Source organism: Echinops telfairi, unplaced genomic scaffold (assembly GCF_000313985.2).
Source record: "Echinops telfairi isolate 266 unplaced genomic scaffold, ASM31398v2 ScPeMD7_2;HRSCAF=8, whole genome shotgun sequence".
NCBI lineage: Eukaryota > Metazoa > Chordata > Mammalia > Afrosoricida > Tenrecidae > Echinops > Echinops telfairi.
This window is the reverse complement of record NW_022103898.1, coordinates 66,596,737-66,618,634: the sequence shown is the minus strand read 5'-3', so window position 1 is coordinate 66,618,634 and position 21,898 is coordinate 66,596,737. Positions and strand designations below refer to the sequence as shown.

General features: G+C 46.5%; 1 protein-coding gene across 1 annotated transcript in view; it reads right to left on the bottom strand.

The window, feature by feature from the left end:
- GRIP1 (glutamate receptor interacting protein 1) overlaps nucleotides 1-21,898 on the bottom strand; it is a 232,348-nt gene that overhangs the window by 44,759 nt on the left and 165,691 nt on the right. Inside the window, exons 15-18 of the mRNA XM_045288907.1 lie at nucleotides 21,598-21,743; nucleotides 8,951-9,095; nucleotides 6,703-6,845; nucleotides 6,404-6,601 (exon numbers count right to left, since the gene is read on the bottom strand). Of these exons, the coding sequence (XP_045144842.1) occupies nucleotides 6,404-6,601; nucleotides 6,703-6,845; nucleotides 8,951-9,095; nucleotides 21,598-21,743 (632 nt within the window). The remainder of the gene's footprint in view (nucleotides 1-6,403; nucleotides 6,602-6,702; nucleotides 6,846-8,950; nucleotides 9,096-21,597; nucleotides 21,744-21,898) is intronic.

Sequence of the window (21,898 nt, the reverse complement as noted above, 5' to 3'; positions counted from 1 at the left end):
CTCAGAGCTAGAAGAAAACAATAAATAACACACACAGAGTCAAAAGCATATGATTTTGATAAGGTTTGAGGGCATGGGTATGGGAGTTCAGAGAAAGAGGATTGGTAAGGCCAACCCGGAGGCAGAAAGGAGGAGAATCTAACTTCTAAGAGGTATATGATAGAGTGTCATTCCCACGAAGGGTTTTTTCCCCTTCTTTGTTCACTATCTTTTCTTGCTCCATTTGTACTTAGTTGTTTGTTTACTTGCTAGGTAATATCTTACATGAGAACAGAGATGGTGTGTTGCGGTTCTCTTTTGTCAGCCCAAGAATACTCATCATGGACTGGTCTTACATTGTTCCAGACACCCCATATTTGCTGACTGAAGGATGGGGGCCGTTGGACATGTTGGCAAAGAAGCTGAGAAGGACGTGGCAGCAAAGAGGTCGACTCCCTATCCAGGGAGAGAGATGTGCATTGTGAGGGCTGGCAGCATCCCGTTGGTCGTGGGGCAAGTGACAACTATTTGAGATTTAAACAGAACAGAGCAGATGTACAAGGTCTTTTTGGAATATGACAGAGATCCCCAAGATGCTGGGAAGCTAGACAAGAGAGACAAGCTACAGCTAACAAAATGGCAGTTTCTAGGAAATAAAAATGTGTGTCCTATGCCTTGTTCTGAAACAGTCAACTTCCCAAGAAGAGACAGAAGAGAGCTCGTTTAACACAGTGTCACAAGTTAAAAGAAGAAGAAAAAAAGTCCATGAGATCTTGGTAAATAGTTAGGTCAAACTGAGTGACAGATAGGATACCATGACCCCAATTCTCCTGAAGGTGGTCTCCATTGATGGGCGCTACTATCTTCAGTGGGGAAGGCGAGAGGCCTGCTTTGCTCTGGGCTGTCAGCCTGTTGTATACCTTTTGTCTTGGGCACTGTATTTTAATAGGTATGTTTAAACTTGCACGTTTCACAGGAGAGGCACCAGGAAGCTAAAGATATTCAAAAGTACACTATTGTGAGTGGCAGTGAAAGAAACTGGGGCTATTTTGCTTGGAGGAGAAAAGACTCCAAAGAGACATGCTAGCTGTCCTCAAGGATCTGAAGGGCTGTCAAGTGGAAGAGGCAGTAGTTGAGTTCTGAGTGACCTTGAGGGGAGAAGTAGGACTAACAGGCAGAAGTTACAGGCTGACAGATTTCAGCTCGATACAAGTGAGTGCTTCTAGCTCTCAGCGCTACTCAGAGACGGGGGAGCTGCCTCAGCAGCTGGGAGGGCTTGTCGTTGCAGGCCCTCAGGTCCACACCGCCAGACGGCTTGCAGTGAGGCTGGGAAGGGCAGCAACTGCCACACTGGACGTCAGCCTGGGTGGCTATTAAAGGCCCTTCCATCGAGGGATCAGGTATCAGGCATCATCAGAACAAAAAATCTTACCATAGTGAATGATGGGGGGAGGGCAGAGTGGAGACCCAAAGCCCATGAGTAGGCCACTGAAGATCCCCTTGCAGAGGGGTCTCGGGGAGGAGATGGGCCAGTCAGGATGCGATGTAGCAACGATGAAAAATACAACTTTCCTCTAGTTCCTAAATGTTTCCTCCCCGCTCCCACTATCATGACAGGAATTTTATCTTGCAAGTCTGGCTAGACCAGAGGAGGTACACTGGTACAGACAGGAACTGTATGGATGGATGATCCCTTCAGGACCAGTGGTGTGAGTGGCGATACTGGGAGGGTAGAGGGAGAGTGGGTAGGAAAGAGGGAACCGATTACAAGGAACTATATGTGACCTCCTCCCTGGGGGACGGACAAGAGAAAAGTGGGTGAAGGGAGACGTCGGACAGGACAAGATATGACAAAATAACAATTTATAAATTATCAAGGGCTCATGAGGGAGGGGGGAGGGGGAAGGGAGGGGAAAAATGAGGACCTAATGCCGGGGGCTTAAGTGGAGAGGAAATGTTTTGAGAATGATGAGGGCAATGAATGTACAAATGTGCTTTACACACTTGATGTATGTATGGATTGTGATAAGAGTTGTATGAGCCCCTAATAAAATGATTTTAAAAAAAAGCCCCTTCCATTGTCAAGATTCTGTGATTAACACTGGCCCTTTGACTTTCATATTGGTTATGAGATTATTTGAGATTCCCTTCGTGAACGTTCTGGGTAAACTCTGAAATGTTTTACAAATAAATGATATTACTTCTCTTCTATTCACATTGTGTGTCCGATTATCTCTACTGACTTCTCTTCAACCTCTTAAAGATTTCTCATTTGTAAGTGCCAACATTTTCAAAAATACTCCATAAAAAGAAAAGGGTCTTTATTATTTTACCAATGAGGGGAAAGTTCCTATATTTAATATGCTAATAGTGGCCCGGATCTTATGGTATGAAGGCATTGAGTAGGCTAAGGTCTTACACATCACAAAAAAATCAACACATAGCAAAGCAAAAACAAACAATGAAACAAGATACTCTTATGTAATTAGTCCATCTGCGTACTCGTTCACATAAACATCAGTTTCCACAGCTCCGACACTAGAAGAACTGGTGGTGCCCAGCTACGACTACCAGCTTCCCTCAAGGAGATCCCATTAGAAAATCTTGAAGAGAGGGGGAGGGACAAGTCGAATAAAATGCAAATATCATTAAAAACAAACAAAACCCCCAAGTAAAACCCGGTTTACTTGTTGTAGAGAGACTGATGGAACTCTGGCCCTTTGTCACCCTCCAGGTCTGGAAATACACTCACTCCCAAGGCTCAATTTTCAGCCAAGCAATAGACAGGTCTATAAGGGAAAAAATCAACAGCAGGGAGGCATACACACATTAGGATAATCAACCTTTGAGATTAAAAGGGCAGCTTTGACCCAAGGACAGAGTTCAGAAGTTTGAGGAAAGGAGGAGGTATGGAAACAGGAAACAGAGAGGAAATGTAGTAAGTCAGCAGTTCTCAACCTGTGGGTCGCAACACCTTTGGGGGTCGAATGACCCTTTCCCAGGGGTTGCCCGATTCATAACAGTAGCAAAATTGCAGTTATGAAATAGCAACGAAAATAATTTGATGTCACCACAACATGAGGAACTGTACTAAAGGGTCACGGCATAAGGAAGGCTGAGAACCACTGTGACAAGTGAAGTTACATTGTGGGGCTGCAATCCATGACATGAAACAAAATGCGAGTGAACGGTTGAAAGGAAAACAGATCCGCTCTGTAAACCTTCACCCAAGCACAGTAAAGAATTAAAACAGCAACAGTACCAAAAACTCTGTGTAACAACAAGCCTCCACGTTTCAAGTAACCATCAATTCATTTTATAAAGAGACAGAATTTCAATAACTTCTGAGAGGCTAGCCATTCTGATAAGATTTGATTTGTGGTACCCTTTATCCTGAATGTCCTCTGGTGGACCATCAACTTCCAGACAAAGAGAGGGTGAGTCATTTGCAGGCATAGTCAAGTTATCACAAGGTATTTATGACTTAGAAAAATTAAACTCCAGATAACTTAAGGAGACAAATCATTTTAGATGGTTAAAATATTTTCTCTACCAGACCCAGTATAACATCTAGCAAGTCCCACCTTGGTGCCTCTGAAGGATCACCGCCTTTCAGGTTTCCCGCACTCTCCCAGAGACCTAGCAGAGAGTGCTGAAGACAAAGGCAGACCGAGAGAGGAAGCCAGGACACGGAAGGGTGCTAACTGACACAAGTCTCCTAAAAGCAATTCGCATGCCGAAACATGCATGCTCCACACTGTTTACTTCTGTGTTTTATTCTTAAGCAAAATGTTTCTAGGGAGTGGGAATCTGATTTGACAAAACTCATAGCACAAAAGGTTTCTGGGGAGTGGGAATGATGAGGGGGTACCCCCAGGGTACACCCCCACCTCAAAGCCGGAAGTGCATTGCTTTGAGAACAGTAAAAGTAGTACACATTTTTCCTGCTAGGCGAGCATCGAGCAACTCACTCTGAGTTAGTGTACCCAGTGGCATCACCTGGGAAGGTTCTCATTGGTCACAGTGAATTTTTTCATAAAAGTAATTTCATTTGAACCTAATTTTTTATGCTGGTTGATTTAGGAGAGTAGCATGCAGCTGTGAAATTTTGTTTCTTGCTCAGGAAAAATTCACAGAAACAGTTGTGATGTTGAACACAGCTTACAAGGACAGCACTAAGGAAAAACCCAAGCGTCTGAGTGGTTTTCTCATTTAAAAAAAAGGTAAATTGTTGATTGATGAAAAACTTTGTTCTGGACTTCCATCAACTTCCCGAATGGATGAACATGTCCACTCGTAGTGCATTTGGAGTTCGTTCCATCAGGTCTAACTGTTAATCAAACTTTCTATTTAGAGGTTCTGAAAAGATTGTTTAACAGTGTGTGATTTAAAAAAAGTCTGATTTGTGGCAGATGGGGGACTGGTTTTTCCACCACAACAATGTACCTGCTCATGCAGCCATCTCAGTGCGCCAGTTTTTGGCAAAAAACAGCATGCCTCTCTTGCTCCACACACCTCACTCACCTGACCTCACTCTGTGCGGCTTCTTTTTGTTTCTCAGAATGAAGAGGAACATGAAAGGACAGCGATTTGAAGGCGTAAAAGAGGTGAAGAAAAAAAACGCAGGAGGTGCGGTCATTCATCCAAACAGATGAGTTTGAAAAACGTTTCCATGAATGGAATTGCAGATTTGACAAATGTTTCAAGTGTAATGGAGAGTCATTTGAAGGTGATAAGGTTGTTTTGTAAAAGAATTTACATACATAGCTTTTGGGGGGAATTCCATTTTGGGGGTATTCCCTCTTAAACTCAGACAAGGCATTATGGAGTCAAACTTGGAGGAGAAGAAGTACAAAGAAATTGTGAAACTCTTTGGCACATTTCTTTTTTTATGCTGAATAATTCTGGGAAAGAAAGTTTGTATTTTCAAAGCTTTTGGTGTTTGCACTGGGCTCTGTCAACACTGTATCTTTTAATGGTGGTCAAATATACCCAAGATTTGCTGCTTTAACATTTGGAAGTCTACGACCTGGCGGCATTTCTCAAGCGCACACAGTTGGACGTTCTCACAAGTTTACATCCTGGGAAGGAAGGGAGAGCTTTAATGGAGGTTGGCTTTATGCTCTTCATATGAAGATGTGTCTGTGAAGAACAATCGACTCTCTATGCTAAATTATGATTACAACTCTTTAATGATGATGACCTGGGGAAAACCCTACACATTTCGATTTAAAATCAGGAAGGGGCAGCAATACATCAGGTCACAAATCATCAGCCAATCTTTTGTGCATGCCTGTCTTCAGCACTCCCCAATCTGTCTTTGTCAAGACTCAAAAGCCAAACTCACAATCATGCAGCCGATGCCGACTCAGGGTGACCCTGTAGGACGGGGGCTGAACTGCCCTGTGCGTTTTCCAGGCTGTAACTCTTTATGGGAGGAGAAAACCCTGCCTTTCTCCCGAGGAGCAGCTGCTGGATTCATACTGTTGACCTTGTAGCTAGCAGCCCAATGGTAACTTCTACACTACCAGGGCTCTTCAGAAGAGAAAGCAATGGGGACCCTGCTCAGGAAAGCACTAGACTGTATGGTTGGCCTCATATGGTCCTAGGGCTGGAGGACAAGCGATGTACTGAACATTTGGCCACCAGTGGTTCTTACAGGGGCCTGTTTATGTTTGATAAATGTTCACATGGCAACATTCCAAAATCAGAATTCACTGCCTTCGAGCCCATTCTGACTCATAGTGACCCTATAGGGCAGGATAGAGTTGCCTCCGTGGGTTTCTGAGACTGTAACTCTTAGAGGAGTAAAAAGGCCCATCTTTCCCCCAAAGAAGCAGCTGTCCATTTTCCAGTGCAAACCTCGAGGGCTGCTTTATGCCCAGAGGCAGTGGTTCTCAACTCTCCTAATGCATGGCGACCCCTTGATAACAGTTCCTCATGTGGTGGTGAGCCCCAACCATACAATTATTTTCATTCCTACTTCAAAACTGTAATTTTGTTACTGTTATGAATCATCATGTAACTATCTGACATGCTGGATCTATTTTCATTGCTACAAATTGAACATAATTAAAGCATAGTGATTCATCACCCAACTCTCTGTAATTATAGATTGTGAACTATTTATGTTTTCCGATGGTCTCAGTTTACCCCCGTGAAAGGGTCGTTCGACCCCCAAAAGAGTCGTGACCCGCAGGTTGAGAACCGCTGCCCTGAGGGCTCCTACTTCAACGTTAAGAAGGAAACGCAAAGCCGGCTGAGTGAGTAAGAGAATTTGGTACATTTAATGGAGTGCTCTGCTGTCGACACAGTTAAATAAGTAGAGGCGGCCGCCTCCTCGGGGCAGAGGGTGGACCTCGGAGGAGCATGGGCTGCATCCAGGGCAAATCCTCCGTCTCCCACTCCCGAGGCGGGGGCGTACCTTGGCTCCCGTAGCTGGCGTCCAGTCCGGAGCCGTCCCAGGAGTCGACGGCACTGTCCACACTGGGCACTGCGGAGGAGGAGTACGTGTCGCAGAGTTTGCCGGGTTTCTGAGCGGGGCAGGAGTCGTCCTCCGCATCCCCCAGGTCGCTCAGATGGCTGGCGATGGGGAACTTCTTGGGGCTTGACGCTGACTGGGCTTTAAAGACAGGAAAGGGGTTAAGAGTCAGAGCCAGTCTGCCAGCAACGCTACGGAAGTCCTCTCCCTCCCCAATGCCCCCACCCCCCTGCCCCCCCAACCTTGATCTGTCTGTTTCTTGATTTTCAAGGTGACGGTTTCCCCCGCCATCTGTAACAAGTGGATCGCTTCACTCAGAGGCTTCCCTTTCAAGCTGCTGCTGTTAATGGCGAGGATTCGGTCTCCTATGTGGATCGCGCCAGTTCTGCAAACAGAGGACAGGAAACATTAACGACGCTGCACGCTCCCGAACAGGAATCCCCTGGCACACTTTACACAGTCACAATCCTAAACACTCCAAGAGGGCCCCCTTGGGGTCACTGCCGGCTCCCTTCGGAGCAATGTTATCACTGCGTCTGTCATGGGTTACAGTTTCGTTTCAAATAAAATGAGAAAAACCGTTTTAAAATGGACTTGTGTGCCTTTTAAACTCCAGAAGAGCGGAGTCGGCTGAGAAGCCCCGCCAAGAACCACAGGGCAGGAGTCACGCATAGCACGCTAAGCCTGGGGGAGGGGGTGGGGTGTCTTCTGACTGATTTAAACCTTCAGTTCAGACAGGTGGGGGCAGATGAATCCAAGACTGGAGAGAGGCTGGAATCAGGAGTTACTTAGTGTTACGTGTGGCCTGGGCACCTGGAATCCAGCTTTGTTCAACCTCTGAATGTCAGTTTCCTATCAGTGGGGTTAACCGTCTCAAAGGGCGGCCAGGAAGATTAAATAGGAAAATAGTCGGTGCATGGCTTGGAACATGAAAAAAGAAAAATAATTTATTGATGGGCTGGGCATTTCTCTTTGCTTTCCATTCCACCTCTCATGCCTATTCTGAACTAGAAGGTTGGCAAATAGTTCTGAGCCCTGGTGATCTAGTGGCTAAGAGGTTAGGCTGCTAACTTCAAGGTCAGTAATTCCAATCTACTAGCTGCTCTTGGGCAGAATAGGAGGCTTTTTGTTCCGGTAACATGACCATCTGGGGAACCCAATGGGTGGAGTTCCCCTCTGTCCTGTAGGGGTGTCAAGTCGGAATTGACTTGATGGCAGTGAGTTTTTCTCCCCTGAGTTTAGATGTTCACCACATTTATCTTTGGCGGCTCCAGATGGGGAAGGAGCAGAATCATTGCAGAAAAGCTCAGGGGTAAGAAAACCCCAGCTAGTTACAGTTGGGTTGAAGGCTGCAGAGTTGGTACAATGGGCAGAGGAATGAGCTTAAAGCCCTGCTCCTGACGCCCCGTGCTGACCACAGATTGCTTCAGGGGCAGCTGTGCTGGGCAGCAGCCACTGGGACATCAGCGGTGACACAGAGGCACACAGGCTATGAGCTGCTGCTTAACAAGCCCACCAATGCGTCCTCTCTCAAACTTTGATGTTTTCTGGGGAAGATGAAGAGAGACGATCTTTTCATTCCTTTCTAGAGAATCTCAATTTTATGAAGTTACTTTAATTGTGTACGTTGTGGAGTCCGATCAATAGGCATCTCTTCCTTGTGGTCTAATAAAGATACCTAGGCTAGCGCTGGAATTGAGGTTGAAGCCTGAAGAACTCCCCACCATAGGTCCTTCTGCTCATAGTAAATATTAAAACGCCACAGGGTAACCCTTTGCATGGCCCTGGTCTTTTGATCTGGCAGATAGATGTTAGACTACATGCTGTTTTCTAAGAAACCTTCCATTCCACAATCCTGTGATTCTAGGTCTCTGTTTGCAATCCTTTTTGTTCCCAAGTCCACATGAAGGATGTATCATGCTAAGTAGTTGAAGGACAACCTAGCAATGGTGGAGGGTGGTCCATCATGGCCCAACGGCCGAATGAACATTCCAAATTATAAAACTCCATTCAGATGGATCATTAACACTTTGTTTCCTGAAACCTTTGAAGACAAAGCTTGTGTCATCCTCATTCCTGAAAACACAGTAGCCAAGCGCAAGCGCAGTACTGTCAGGTAACAGAGGGTCCCTAAATGTTTGCTGAATTGAATCAGACAAGCCTTTTAACCTCCCTGAACTTTAGTTTCCCCCACTCCAAATGGACACCATATAAATCTATCTCCAGTTGCTGTGGTCAGCTTATACATTTCTGGAGAGTACTACCAAGTCTCTGCTTGTGACATCTTTTGACTGCCTGAAGACGTGCCCTTGGAGTCAGGTCAAAGTTCTGTCTGCCTGAGAGTTTTCGGGTTCTCAAATCAATCTTTTGCGCAGATTTGAGAAAGTCAACTGACAACCAGGCAGGAGAGGACAGCACTGTTTCCCAGGGCTGCGAGGCAGGGAGATGGGCATAGACACAGGTCATTGCAACAGTTCCTTCACATTTTACCTTTCAGCTAATCCCCCTTTGGTGAGGCTTGAAATGATTATGGGATCAAATGGCTCTTCAGTTCCTGAAATTGTGATGCCCAGGGGGCCCCCATAGCGCTTAAGCTCCACGGTGTAAATAATCGCGCCGGAACTTTCTTGCTCATCTGCAATAAATGCCAAGGAGTCATCATTGGTTTCTTTGAGAGAGAAAAAAAGGCAAAGCAAGAAGACACACATTCATACATCAAACAGGCAATTCAAAAGGGCATCATCAAAGTATTGCCTCAGAAAACAATTATTGGGGGGGAAGTAACGTTTCCTTAATGGGATATCACATTCTAATACAGAGAGGCAGTCAGCAGCAGAGCAGGGCCAGTGAAACGGATATATGCTGTGAGTCTGTAAGTGACCCCTCCAACTGGTGCGGTGGGCCCTTTAGACCATGTTCCTGTACCTAGCATTGCGCTTACCAAGGGCACGGTAGGTGAACAAAAAGTAACTGAATGAAGACATGGCTAAGCAGGTCAGAAGAAAGAGTTGCTCAATGACAATGAAGCGACTGGTTACACAATTTCTGTTCTGGGTTTTACAAGCTGTGTGTGTGTGTGGCATCTACATAAGGAAACATTCACCAATTCAACAATTTTTACATGCATAAGGATTAAGATCTTCAGGTTGGACAACCATGTCACTATTCCATTCATGAAACCAGTGCCCCACAAACAGTCCCTTCCTCTCCCCCAACTCCCTTTGTCCTCCCATAATCATGAATTAGCTTTAGCTTCTATACATTTGCCTGTCTCACATAAGTGAGATCGGACAGTATATGCCCTTTAATGGCTGACTTATTTCACTCAATGGCTTCCAGGTGCATCCAGGTTGCGGCACCTATCAATGCTTAGTGCCTGTTCACGGCTGAGTAGTATTCCATCGTGCATCGCTTCAGTACCGCATCTTGTTTATCCATTCATCTGTCGGCAGACCAGTAAACTAACTTGTAATACCGAAGAGCTCACTTTGCTCTGAGTTAGAGCAAATGATATCACAGAGTTGGTAAAGTGGGGCTTCTTCCTTGCTCATCATTCCACCTAACCAGTGAGTCCTGATGATGAGCAAATGGGTATTAAATAAGAAAATCTCTTTCTCTGCTCTTGAAATGAAGAGCTGTGGTCAGCTATGGCTCAGGAGTGTAAGCCAGGCTGCCACATAGTCATGAGCTAACGTCAGTTATAGAACATCAGAGTGAGGGAAGACGTTTTGTAGGTGTGTTCTGCCTACAGCACGGGCCCCAAAGACTGCTCTCCTGGGAGGTTTCAACCCGGTGGTGGGTTGATTGTATCAGGATTATGAATAGGAAGCAGCCTCAGAGCTAAAAGGGTTTTGTTTGCTTATAAGATGCATAAAGTTCTTCAGCATTTCTTGTTTTATTCCCTAGGACTGGAAGCGGTGAATGGTTATGGAGCGATTTCATTTCGGTACCTAAGGATACAATGAAATGGTCCACTAGCCACTTTAACAAAACAGTCAACTTTGACAGTCAGACTGCATCACAGCGAAGCATTAACACAGGCACAGTTCTGCAACGAGCAGCTGTTCATTTGCGACAGGAAGCCCTAAAATAAGGAGAAGAAACACTTGAGTTGACAATTCAATTATCTGTGAGCAGCGAAGAATTACTGTGAATGTAAAATGGAAGGTCTCAAGAATAATGTGGAAAGTGGTGTGTCCACTCTTGCCAGCCCCTACTTTACAGAGTGGCGGTTCTGGAATGTACTTAGGGTCCCTCCTTCTGGAAGACTTTACTCCTAATAAGCTCCAGGCACTGGGAACCAGAGAAAGCCCAGCACACATTGCCACTGCTTACGTCCACGTCTTAGACGGTAAACACCGTGACTAACATTAGACTTGAGTTGGCGTCTGAGAAACCTTCAGATCAAGCCTTCGGTATCTCTTGGATGATCTGACTCTCACTGAGGGTCACCAGTCTGGAGATGAATTGGCTGCTCGGCGCCACTGCCAGAAGTATCAGAAATGGGCAGCTGGCAATGGTGTAAAATATTCTATACTATTAAAAATCATCGCTCTCTGGAGTTGGCTTGGCCATAAACATATGGAGATTAGGAGTAAGAACGGACTGGCTGGCAGTGAGTCTGGCTTCTTGATAGATAAACAATATGTGGTTTCCTGTCTGCACCGCCCGTGATGTTCAGGATAAAACCATGGATAATGGTTCTGGTGAGTAAAGTATAAAGTATGCTCTAGCATAAAGATCAGCCACTGCATTCTGCTGGTCATTCGGCTGTGTGCATATGCCCATGGAAGGACTGTGACCCTGTCACTGTTCTCCCATACAAGGCAAGCATGAGCACAGCCTTGTCACTGGGCAGCCGGCATTCATAATGTGATCAGCTCTCTGTGGGCATTGTCTGGGAATGCTTGTTGCCAAGCACCCATAGACCTTGGGGATTGAGGAGGTTGAGATTCTTTTGTCCAGATGGAAACCACCACTGGGCTCCCCGGAAGCTGAGTTCGAGTATAGTCCCACTCACCTGCACAAGGGGGAGACTTGGGTCCTAGTCAGTTCACTCCTTAGACAACTGGAGTGAGCTTCCTGTGTACTTTAGGGTTGATTCTGCACCTGTGTCAGAGAGGACTGAATAATCCCTGAGACTGAGTGCACAGGTACAGCACTGTAGGCTTCAGGAGGCCTCATACAGGGACCTTTAACATTAGCCATCTGTGGTCCCACTGGGGTTGCTCACAGGTAAGCACTGGACTGCTCACTGCAAGCTCAGTGGTCCAAACCCAACAGCCAGTCTGTGGGAGAGAGATGCAGCCGTCCGCTCCCATCAAGAGCTACGGCCTCGGAAGCCCTGCACAGGGTGGGAATCGACTCTGTGCAGTGGGTTTTGGGTCCGGGTGGCGGCCTGTACCTGGATGCAAATGTTAGGGTAGTCAGAGGCTTTTGATAGCACAGGCGTCATCATTTTCTCGGTCAGGGTCGTCAGTATTTTCCCTAAGAGACATCCCTGTACCATACTGAGGAGGAACCGGTGGAAGTAAAGTTGTTTAGAGTGACAGAAATGGAAGCAAGCTCCTGATTTCCTCGACAGGTGTTTGCCAAAGCCCAAGTGAGAATGGGACACGTAGGCCACCGTTCAAGGTGCTCCGAAGGTTTCCCGTGGCTGATTTCTTTGGAAGTCATTGCCAGGCTTTACTGGTGAGGTGCCTCTGGATGGAGTCAACCCTCCAGCCTTTTAGCTTAGTAGCTAAGTGTGCTTCCTGTCTGCACCACGCAAGGACTCCTTCTGCATAAAGAATTCCATAAAGAAGTTATTCTTATTATGCCTTCTAATAATGACTTTGAAGACAATCATGCCTCTCAATGCTCATGATCTGCTTTGTGAAACAGGGCATTCCGTAGCTTGGGCACTGCAGAGACCTTAAGGGAACAAGAGCTTTTTAATTCAATATGCTGTTCAAACAAACACACTCTTAGGGGACACACACACACACACACACACACACACACACACTTCAAAAATTTTATTGAATAATGGAATGAAAAGATAATGAAAAATTTCCACGAACTTTTGGAAGCTCCTTAAGATAACTGGAAATGAGAGAAATGTCAACACTGTGTCTATCTTCAGTGATAGTAATAGTAATGATCATTATTTTAAAAGGTGAAATTATTGAGTTACATGCTTTAAAAGTCTTCTCTAGGAAGTTCCTAAGTGCACTTAGCAGATGAAATGATACAATGGCTGTCATCTCTTCAACACCACCCAGGTGTGGTAAGGTAACCAGGGTAGAATACAGATCAGGCAATCCTGATGATAAGTTAATAGCTGTTGATGCTGGATGATGCATGATGGTGTATACCACGATATCCCCTCTACTTTGACATACACTTGACCATTCTATAATAACGGTTTTTCAAAACAAAGGGGCTATCTGCTACTCCTTAGAGAACCAAACGTGGATGTCGTGAGTAATGGGCCATGGCGATGGCAGCTGTCTGCACACAGTCTTACCCGCCTGCCAGGCAAGATTCTCAGGGTCCTCCACTGCCATCGGCTCCTGGCACCCACCCAGGCTCTGCCCAGTGCACCACACTGAGTCGTTTTTTAATGTGCATTCAACCTTTGTCTTGGCCTCCTGTCTTTGTCTCCCCTAGTCTTGTCTATTTTCTCTGTGGTTGCTAGGTGTTACTGAGTTGATTCTGACCCATAGCAACCCTGTCCACAAGGGAACAAAACGCTGCCCAGTCCTACGCATTGCTCACGATTGTGCTGATGCGTCGGCCCATCGCTGCAGCGCTGTCAATCCATCTCCTTGAGGGCTCTCTCTTTTTTTGAGTACTGCCAAATTTTAATTCCACACCTCTCGAGCTTAAATATTTTAAGTTGCAAATTGGATCATTTTGTACTCTTATTTGAAGCATTTCATTAGTTTAATACTTTTTTTTTAAAAAAGCACTCAACAAACAACTCCTTTGTGTGAATTGAGGGTGTTTAGAGGTGAAGGCATCATCCTCTGGCCCCCCACTTCTCGCCTTCCCGATTCCATCTCTCACCTTTACACATGCTACTCCCTGTAAACAAATGTCTTTCTTCTGTTTCTTTAAACTCTTGTTTTTGTAAACTTAGCTCAGAAAGAGATCTCTCTTTCTGGCTCCTCAGCTGGGGCTGGAAGCCTTTCCCATGAGCCCCTTCCCACAGCTCCTGCGAGTTCTCCTGGTGGTTCGGAATCTTTTCTCTTGCTCTTTGTCCTTCCCAAGAAGTAACTTAAACTCAAAGCCAACCCCCTGCCATGGAGGCAGTTCCCACGCAGAGTAATCCTACAGGAAATGGGTGGGACTGCCTCTGTGAGTCTCGCAGCAGAGTGTAACCGTTTACAGGAATAGAAAGCCTCATCTTTCTACCTCAAAGTGGCGGGTGCTTTTGAACTGCTGACCTTGCTACCTATTATGCTATGAGGAGAAGGTTATGTTCCCCCAATGAGAGAAGGGAGCCCTGGTGGTGCCGTGGTAAAACTCTTGGCTGCAAACAGAACGGTCTAGAGATTGAACCACTACTGTCTCCATAGCGGAAAGAAGTGGCAGATTTGCTTCTGCAAAGTCTCACAGCCATTGAGCCAATGTCCACTCAGAGTGACCCTAAAGCACAAGGTGGAACTGCCTCGGGGAGTTTCTGAGGCTGTAACTCTTTTTAAAAAAATCACTTTATTGGGGGCTCATACAACTCATCATAATCCATCCATCCATCCATTGTGTCAAGCACATTTGTAGCCATCATCATTGGCTGGAGCTCTTTTTTTTTTTTTTTGCTGTCACTCTTTTATGGAGTAGAAAGTCCTATCTTTCTCTTGAAAAGTGGCTGGGGGGTTTTGAACTACAGACCTTAAAGATCGCAGCCCATTGAGAAACCACTGTGCCACCAGGGCTACTCTGTAAAGATGACCGCCTAGGAAATCTAGTTCTGTTATATCCTATAGGGCCGCCATGAGCTAGAACCAATTCAACAATAAGGAGGTTTGATGTTTTGAATGGGAGGATGAGGAGTCAGATTTGGTCAGGTATCGCTGAGCTTCTGAGGGAGACAGATGCTTGCACTATCTTAGACTTTTTGCTCCGCTGGGATCAATCTGTGCCCTCTGAGAGGGAATAGCAATCCTTTAGAGAATGCGCATTTTGCCATACCTTTTGCACTCTATAGTTTCATGATCTTTCTACATATTAGAATAGAATAAAACTGGCAACAGCTTTTTAATCTTCGTATCCCCAGAGCTTAGAACTGAGTCTGGGCCAAGGAGACTTCCCTCAGGGCGTGGTGCACAAGGGACTGGCTGGATGACTGCAGGTGGGTGTGCCGTCCAGTTCTGAGGGCCAGGTCTCTAAGGAAGCTCTGGGGCCGGTTTCCTTCTCCTCGGCAGGGGACGTGGAGTCAGACCTGGACCGGCAAGCTTAGAGCTCCTTTGGCAGTTCCCAGAGTGTCAGAGCGAGCTGGAGGCTTGCAGGCTGCACTTCCATCTGCTTTTTCAGGCTTCTGACCAACGGGAGCCTGGAAGGCCCCGCAGCTTTTGGGGAGAGTGAACGCTGCCATTTAGGAAAAGCTGGTCGGGCCATTTGGATGGTGGACGCACTCCAAGCCACTCTCTCCCCGGGGCTGCTCTGGCTTGAGAGGAGCAACCCGGGTTCTCAAGCAAGATCTGGGAACTTCGAAGAAGAAGAAACGCACGCAGGATCCCTTATCAGCTTCAAAGTGAGCCTGAGCAGATGGCACTGATATTACAAACAGCTTTTCTATTACAATAGCAGGTTTACAACGATTAATGAACGATCCGAAAGGGGCCAGCCTACTTGTTTGTTCTGCTCAGCTCTAGTTAAGGAAATTAATGGGACCCCGGGACAGATGCAGAATGGCAGCATTACTTATCGGCACTGTTATTTTCGGGCTTCTTGAGTGGCGCCTGTTCCACAAAATGAAAACTCACTGGCTCGACTCCACACGGGCAGTGTGTCTGCGGCCAGCGAGGAGGCCTGGATTTGGGAGCGAGCCTTTGGAAGCATAAATGGGCAGGTCACCCAGAGTTCATTTCAATGGAAAGTGACGGAATTAATTTCTGGGCCTGGCTGAATTTCTGGGACTTGACAAATGAAACCTTTGAGGACGACACTCGCTACAGCTTCCTTCCTGCGCTGTGGGCTTTCCACCTGGACATGTCGGGATATTGTGCTAGGAATATCCCCGCTCCAAGGGTTGTTGAGTGGAGAAGGGAAGGCCCTGAGTTTTCGTTCCCTCTCTAATTGATACGTTTTATAACTAGCTAGACAAACAGCCATGGTAGTAGCCTCGTTGAGGGCTCAGTGGCTAATTCAAAGGTGGGCAAATCAAACCCGTGTGCAGGCTAAGGGAAAGCCCGTGGGGCACTTCCACTCTGTCTTATCGGGTCTGTGATAGGGTTTTGAGTCAACGTGACTGCAACAGGACTGGCAGTGTTTGGGCAGTTAAAACAACCAACCAATCCCCTTCCCGCACCTAATGCCATCTAATTGATTCTGACCCATGGCGACCCTACAGGGCAGGGTAGAACTTCCCCTGTGGGTTTTTGAGATTGTAACTCTTTACGGGAGTAGAAAGCCTCTACAAGTTTTCTTCATGGGACACAATGGTTTTGAACTGCCGACCTTGTGGTTAGCAGCGCAATCTGTAGCCACCACACCACTAAGGCTCCTCCCTTATCTCCTGGCAATTCTCTATGACCCGACCTAACAATGGGATCCCCGTCCCTGAGTGCGAGCCCCCACAAGGGGGTAGGTTAGGATGGAAGACAACACCCGTACTCAGGTCAGAGCCCTGAGACAATGGAAAGGGTGCTTCCTTGGGTGTGGGCTCTCAAGAAACGAATGCTGTGGAAGGGTGCTTTGCTTTTGGCTGGGTCTGGTTCCTGCAGCTGGCTTAGAGAGCTCTAGTTCTTTGGACGTGAGCCAATGGCCCCAGAGCCATCAGCAGCCTGCCACCCTGCCAGCCTCGGAGTCATTCCCCGCTCCAGGCCTCAAGCCGGACAGTGGTTCTCTGTCCTGCCAACCTTGGATCCACGTGCCTGTGCAGTCACCAGCCCAGGTCCTCCGGCCAACCCTCCACCCTCACAGTCGCGAGCGCAGAGGAGCCTTCAGCGTAACGTCGGACCCACCGACTTGGTGCTTGCCTAGGCTGGAAGCTGCCCACGCTCACAATTGCATGAGCCTTTCTTTGGAGAAATTTATCAATCTCTCATTCTCTCTACACACACACACACACACACACACACACACACACACACACACACGTTACTGGTTTTGTTCTTCTAGAGAACCCAGCCTGAGACAGGACTGCTATGCATTGGAATTGGCTCCCGAGCACCCAATAGCAACACTTTGTGTGTGTGTGTGTGTGGGTCCTTCCCATAGCCTTTACAGACTGAGATTATTAGAAGCCTCGACATTATCTTAACGGCTGGGGCACAACCTGGGGGCATTTGTGGTGTTGTTCACTGTTGATGTCCTTTGGTCACCTTGGGTGGGCTGTGTAGTACAGCAATCAGACTAGTGGGGTTGGAAGAAATACTTTCTTTTTGAAGCAACACCTGTTAAGTGCAACAGCAGAACTCTGCTCATGGAGGAAACCAAGTCACAACAAGTGTGGCTAAAAACTTTCTGTCACTGATGAGGGAACCACTGTGGAGAATGAAGACGCGCAGGCAGTTAGAGAAAGTACTAGATGATTCCTAAGGGACAGCAAGTCCCATATTCATATGAGCAACATTTCAGGGGATGACGATACACTGCGTTTTAAATTTTCTTTACATAAGTTGTAAGGAAGTCTGTCAAGAAAACCCAAATCCTCACAGCTGGAAAAGTAAGTAACGTCCTGGTAAAGGGAGGAAAGATTGACGTTGTCAGGGGTTTTGTTTTGGGTGGACCCCCTATCGATGTTCATCAAACAGCAGCCAAGAGAATACACGATGGATGGCGTTGGGTACATCTGCGGCACAAGACCTCTTTAAAGTGTCGAATAGCAAGGTTACTTCGAGGATTGAGGTGTGCCTGAACCAACCCATGGCGTTTTCAATTGCCTCGTATACATGTGAAAGCTGAACACTGAAGACATGACTGAGGAAGAATCGATGCTTTTGCATTGTGGTGCTGAAGAATATTGAAAATAGCAAACACGTCTGTCTTGCAACAGGTACAGCCAGCATGCCCCTAGAGCAAAGGATGCTGCCACCTCATCTCTTGGACTTTGGCCGTGTTGTCACGAGAGGCCAGTTCCTCCCGGAGAAGGGCATCGTGCTGGTTAACGTAGCGACTCAGTGACGAAAAAGGAAGACCTTCCACGGGATGGTTGGAGACCGTGGCCGCCTCGTTGTGCTCAAACGTAAGAGTGCTTGTGAGGCCGGCACAGGGCCAGGCAGTGCTTCCTTCTGTTGAATGCAGGGCCACTCTCAGTCGGAACTGACTTGCTGGACCTCACAACAACAGCACACTGAATTGACTGGAAGGCAGAGAGTGCGAGAGCGTGAGTGATCCTGGAGATAGCAAGCTTCTAATCACAGAGACACAGAAAAAGGAGGGCAGCGATCCGATGTGATCACGCAAATCACCAGTGCTATTTTAGACTAAGCACAAACTCAAACTCGCAGAGGGACGTTGTCAGGGCTCGAGCTCATCTGGAGCTCGAGGAAAGATCGGCACAAAGGTGAGAAATGGCATTTCAGGCGGTAGGAGTCGTTGTCGTCATCATCATAACAAACACCCTTTGTGTATGGACTACTGACTGTGCCCATTTTCCACAAAGTCACAGGTTACGGGTTCCTATCTGAGGTAGGTCACATTGTGTGCATATTGCTGAAAATGGAACCAAATTTCAAACTCGTTCACACTCCCGCAGCTCAAAGGAGGTAGAGGCGGAATTTGAAGCAGGTGCCTTTTATGATGACAAACATTGCCTTCGATAATTCTGCAACGACATGTTACGTGATCAGTAGTGGGGGTTTCCCCCCCTCCTTTCTTCTGAACAAAACCGAGTGCAAATACCCAATTGTATTTGTATTCTACTGGGCAGAATTCTAATTGGGACCACCCAGATTCTTCCGAGCAGATGATCCGATGATAGTTTCAGCAAAATCTGTTATGAAAACATGTCATATGAGTGTGGAAGGAGCATATGTCTTAGTATACCCATTCGAGAGAATCTGGTTGTTTTCAGGACGTAAAAAATAGGGCCTCTTGAAAATGAAAATTACTTCGGAAGGATTAGAAGTACCCAAAATAGTAGGCATGGAAATTGTAGGCAGGAAGGTGCACGGGAGGAGGGGGCAGGGGAGCCAAAGAAAGGAGCAATTGAAAGTAAATCTCGCTCCCCGAAGTGCTCAGTTGTTTCTGAGACTGCTGCCAACCTGTCTGCCCACCGTGACTCTGGGATTGGAGTATCGCCAACGCGTGCCGTATACATACTCATCTCTGGCCGGGCCCTGCCACTTTTCAAGGAAGGCAGCCGAGATCTGCTTGGCTCGGCAAATTATGCAAAATAGGGTTCTCCACAGGGTTTTGCTTCTTCCCTAGGCAGAACCCAGACCCAGGCTGGAGGCTTTATTCTCCTCTTGAAATACATCCCCCCGAAGAAAATGCACCGGGCAGCAGGCTCGTCAGGAGAGGGATGCAAACGCTGGCACAGAAAATCCGTTGCTGGAGGAATCACAATGAGTCCAAACCTGTGCCTATTTTCAAAGGCGGGCTCTCAAAAGTGTCCTTGGAAGCAAACATCACGACCAGCTGCACTGATGAATGTAACTACCGACTTGTTCTGATTTTGAATGGGAATGCTGAACACATGGCCTGGCGCGGCCCTGATGCTGGATCTGGATGATTTGGGGTTATGGAGATGCCAGAGTATTTGATTTCATCCCACTCATGATTAGTTGGGATGAAATTGTACAGAAGAGAAACTCTTCTCATCAACCTTTCCTTAACTGATTTTTTGCATTCACGGTGGTTCTCCATGCTCTTGGTAGAAGATAGGACACTGTCCTGGAATTCTCAAGACAAAGAGTTTCTCTCTCTAGTCGCCATGAGCACTTCTGCCGTGACTTGCCGTGTAAGCTTAAAACCCTAGCGGCATGCTGCTGCTGCTTGCACTGTTTCTCCCTCTTCTTCTTCATCATTTATTTGGGGCGCTTACAGCTCTATAACACTCCATACACCAATTGTATCAAGTATATTTGTACATATGTTGCCATCATCCTTTTCTAAGCTCTTTGCACTTGTTCTTGTAGTTATGTAATTTAATCTCAAAACTCCTCAGAGATACGAATGTATTGGGTCTATAAAGTCAAAGTTAAATGCTTTGGGAAGACTCCACAAGGGTAGGAAAGGGATTAAGGGGCCATTTTAAAAAAATTACTATTCTTTACACAAACAAAAACAAACATTGGGGAAAATAATAAAAATATACAGTAAACATTCATATGAGGAAGCTTCAAAAGATTTTTGAAAAAAATTCCATGTCTTTTAATAATTTTTTTCCTATCAATCTGTTGCATCCTCTCATATTACTTAAATTCTTGACATGAACAATGCATGGGGAAAAATAGAACAAAACTGGAGATCATTATCCATATTAAGGGCCCAGGCAAAAAAATAACAACAACAAAAAAAAAACAAGCTTATTGCCAGTGAGTCATTTCAGACTCATCGGGCTCTCTGGGCAGAGCAGAACTGCCCCTGGGGGTTTCTTTATATGTAAATCTTTATATGAGCAGAAAGCCTCATTTTTGTCTCACAAAACAGCTGATGGCTTTGAATTGCTAGTCTTGGGTTACTAGCTTAACCCGCAACCCACTATGCCACCAGGTTCCTTAAGGGCCTGGTTTTAAGGCAGGGGTGGGGGTTCCCATAATGCAAAAATCACAGAATCGTATTCATAGGGAAGGAACCCTGGTGGTGTAGTGGCTTTGCAGTGAGATGCTAATCATGATGTCAGCAGTTTGAAACCCCTAGCTGCTCTAAGGGAGAGAGATGGGGCTTTCCCTCTCATCAGGAGTGCCAGTCTAGGAACCCCACAGGGGCACCTCGACTCTATCCTGTAGGGCCATGATGAGTCAGAATAGAGTTCTAACTCAATGGCAGGGAGTTCTTCATAGGGAAGGCCCTGGCTTGCCCCATAAGACTGGTAACGTTTTAGGTTAAATATTTATGCTGTGGATAGCTATCATTTTGTACCATGAATATCTATCACTTGCTAAAACTTCCCACATTACCTGACTTTTTTCATGAATAGGCTCTTTTCAGTTCACGATCAGTGCTTATCTTACACATCTCCAGGGGCTTCCACTGCATGCGATAGAGAGGATGGCCACTGGGCCGCAGCAGCAGCAGCAGCACCTGGACGTTACTAGGAAGGCAGACTCTCAGCTCTTCACTGGAGCCGTGCCCAGGAGCTGTGTTTTACAGGCTCTTCTGGTGCTTCTGAGGTCAGGACGCACCAGACCTGGAGTCACACCACCAGAGGCAAGACAAGTGGATAGAGCGACACGACATAAGCACATGGGGACAAATCCTTTGGTTACGACCCAGCAATTCTACTTCTAGGCATTTTCCTTGAAACCAGAAGACACGATGCATAAGGCTCTCTGGGGTCTTACCATCTACTCAAATCTTAAAAAATGTAGGCGGGACAATCTAATTAGAAAATAAAAATGGTAAATACATGCTAGGCAGTCAATAAAGTCACATTATGGTTTTATAAACTGATGAACTGCTTACAGCATGAAGTAAAAATAAACCCCCCGACATTCACTATGGTTATAATTCTGTAATCTAAACAGCCCCAGAGACTGGGAAATGACTGGGTCCATTCTCTTAGAGTGGTACAGGGTGACTGCTTCGTTCTCATCTCTCAAAACAAATCAATGGAGTTATAATGATGTTTCTATCATCAAAATACCTCAATTATACTATTTGAAATTCACACAATACTCCCAAGATGCAATTTATAGGCCCTTGTGACTATGTCAAGCACGGCTGCCATACCACTCAGCAGCTATTGTGCATCAAACACTGCGCACGTAAAACAGACGGCGCGACAGGAGTCCCCCGTCACTGAGGCTGCCTGCCGTCAGTACCTGAGTTGTCCTCGTCTTTGCGGACCTTGAGCTTCACCAGGTCTTCGCACTGCTGCAGGATCTGGACAGCGTCGTCCATGGAACAGTTGTCCAGCCGGATGTTGTCGATGGCAAGCAGCTTATCCCCAAGTTCCAGAGTTCCAGTTCTGGGAGGAAATGTATACATAGCACTGCTTGATAAATCATGAGCCCCACACTGGGCCTTTAAAGGGACATTAAACATAATAGCACGATGGTTGTCTTTGGAGGGAAAGAGGTTCTTCAAAGGCTTTTACAACCACCGCCGCCATGACCCGCCCGC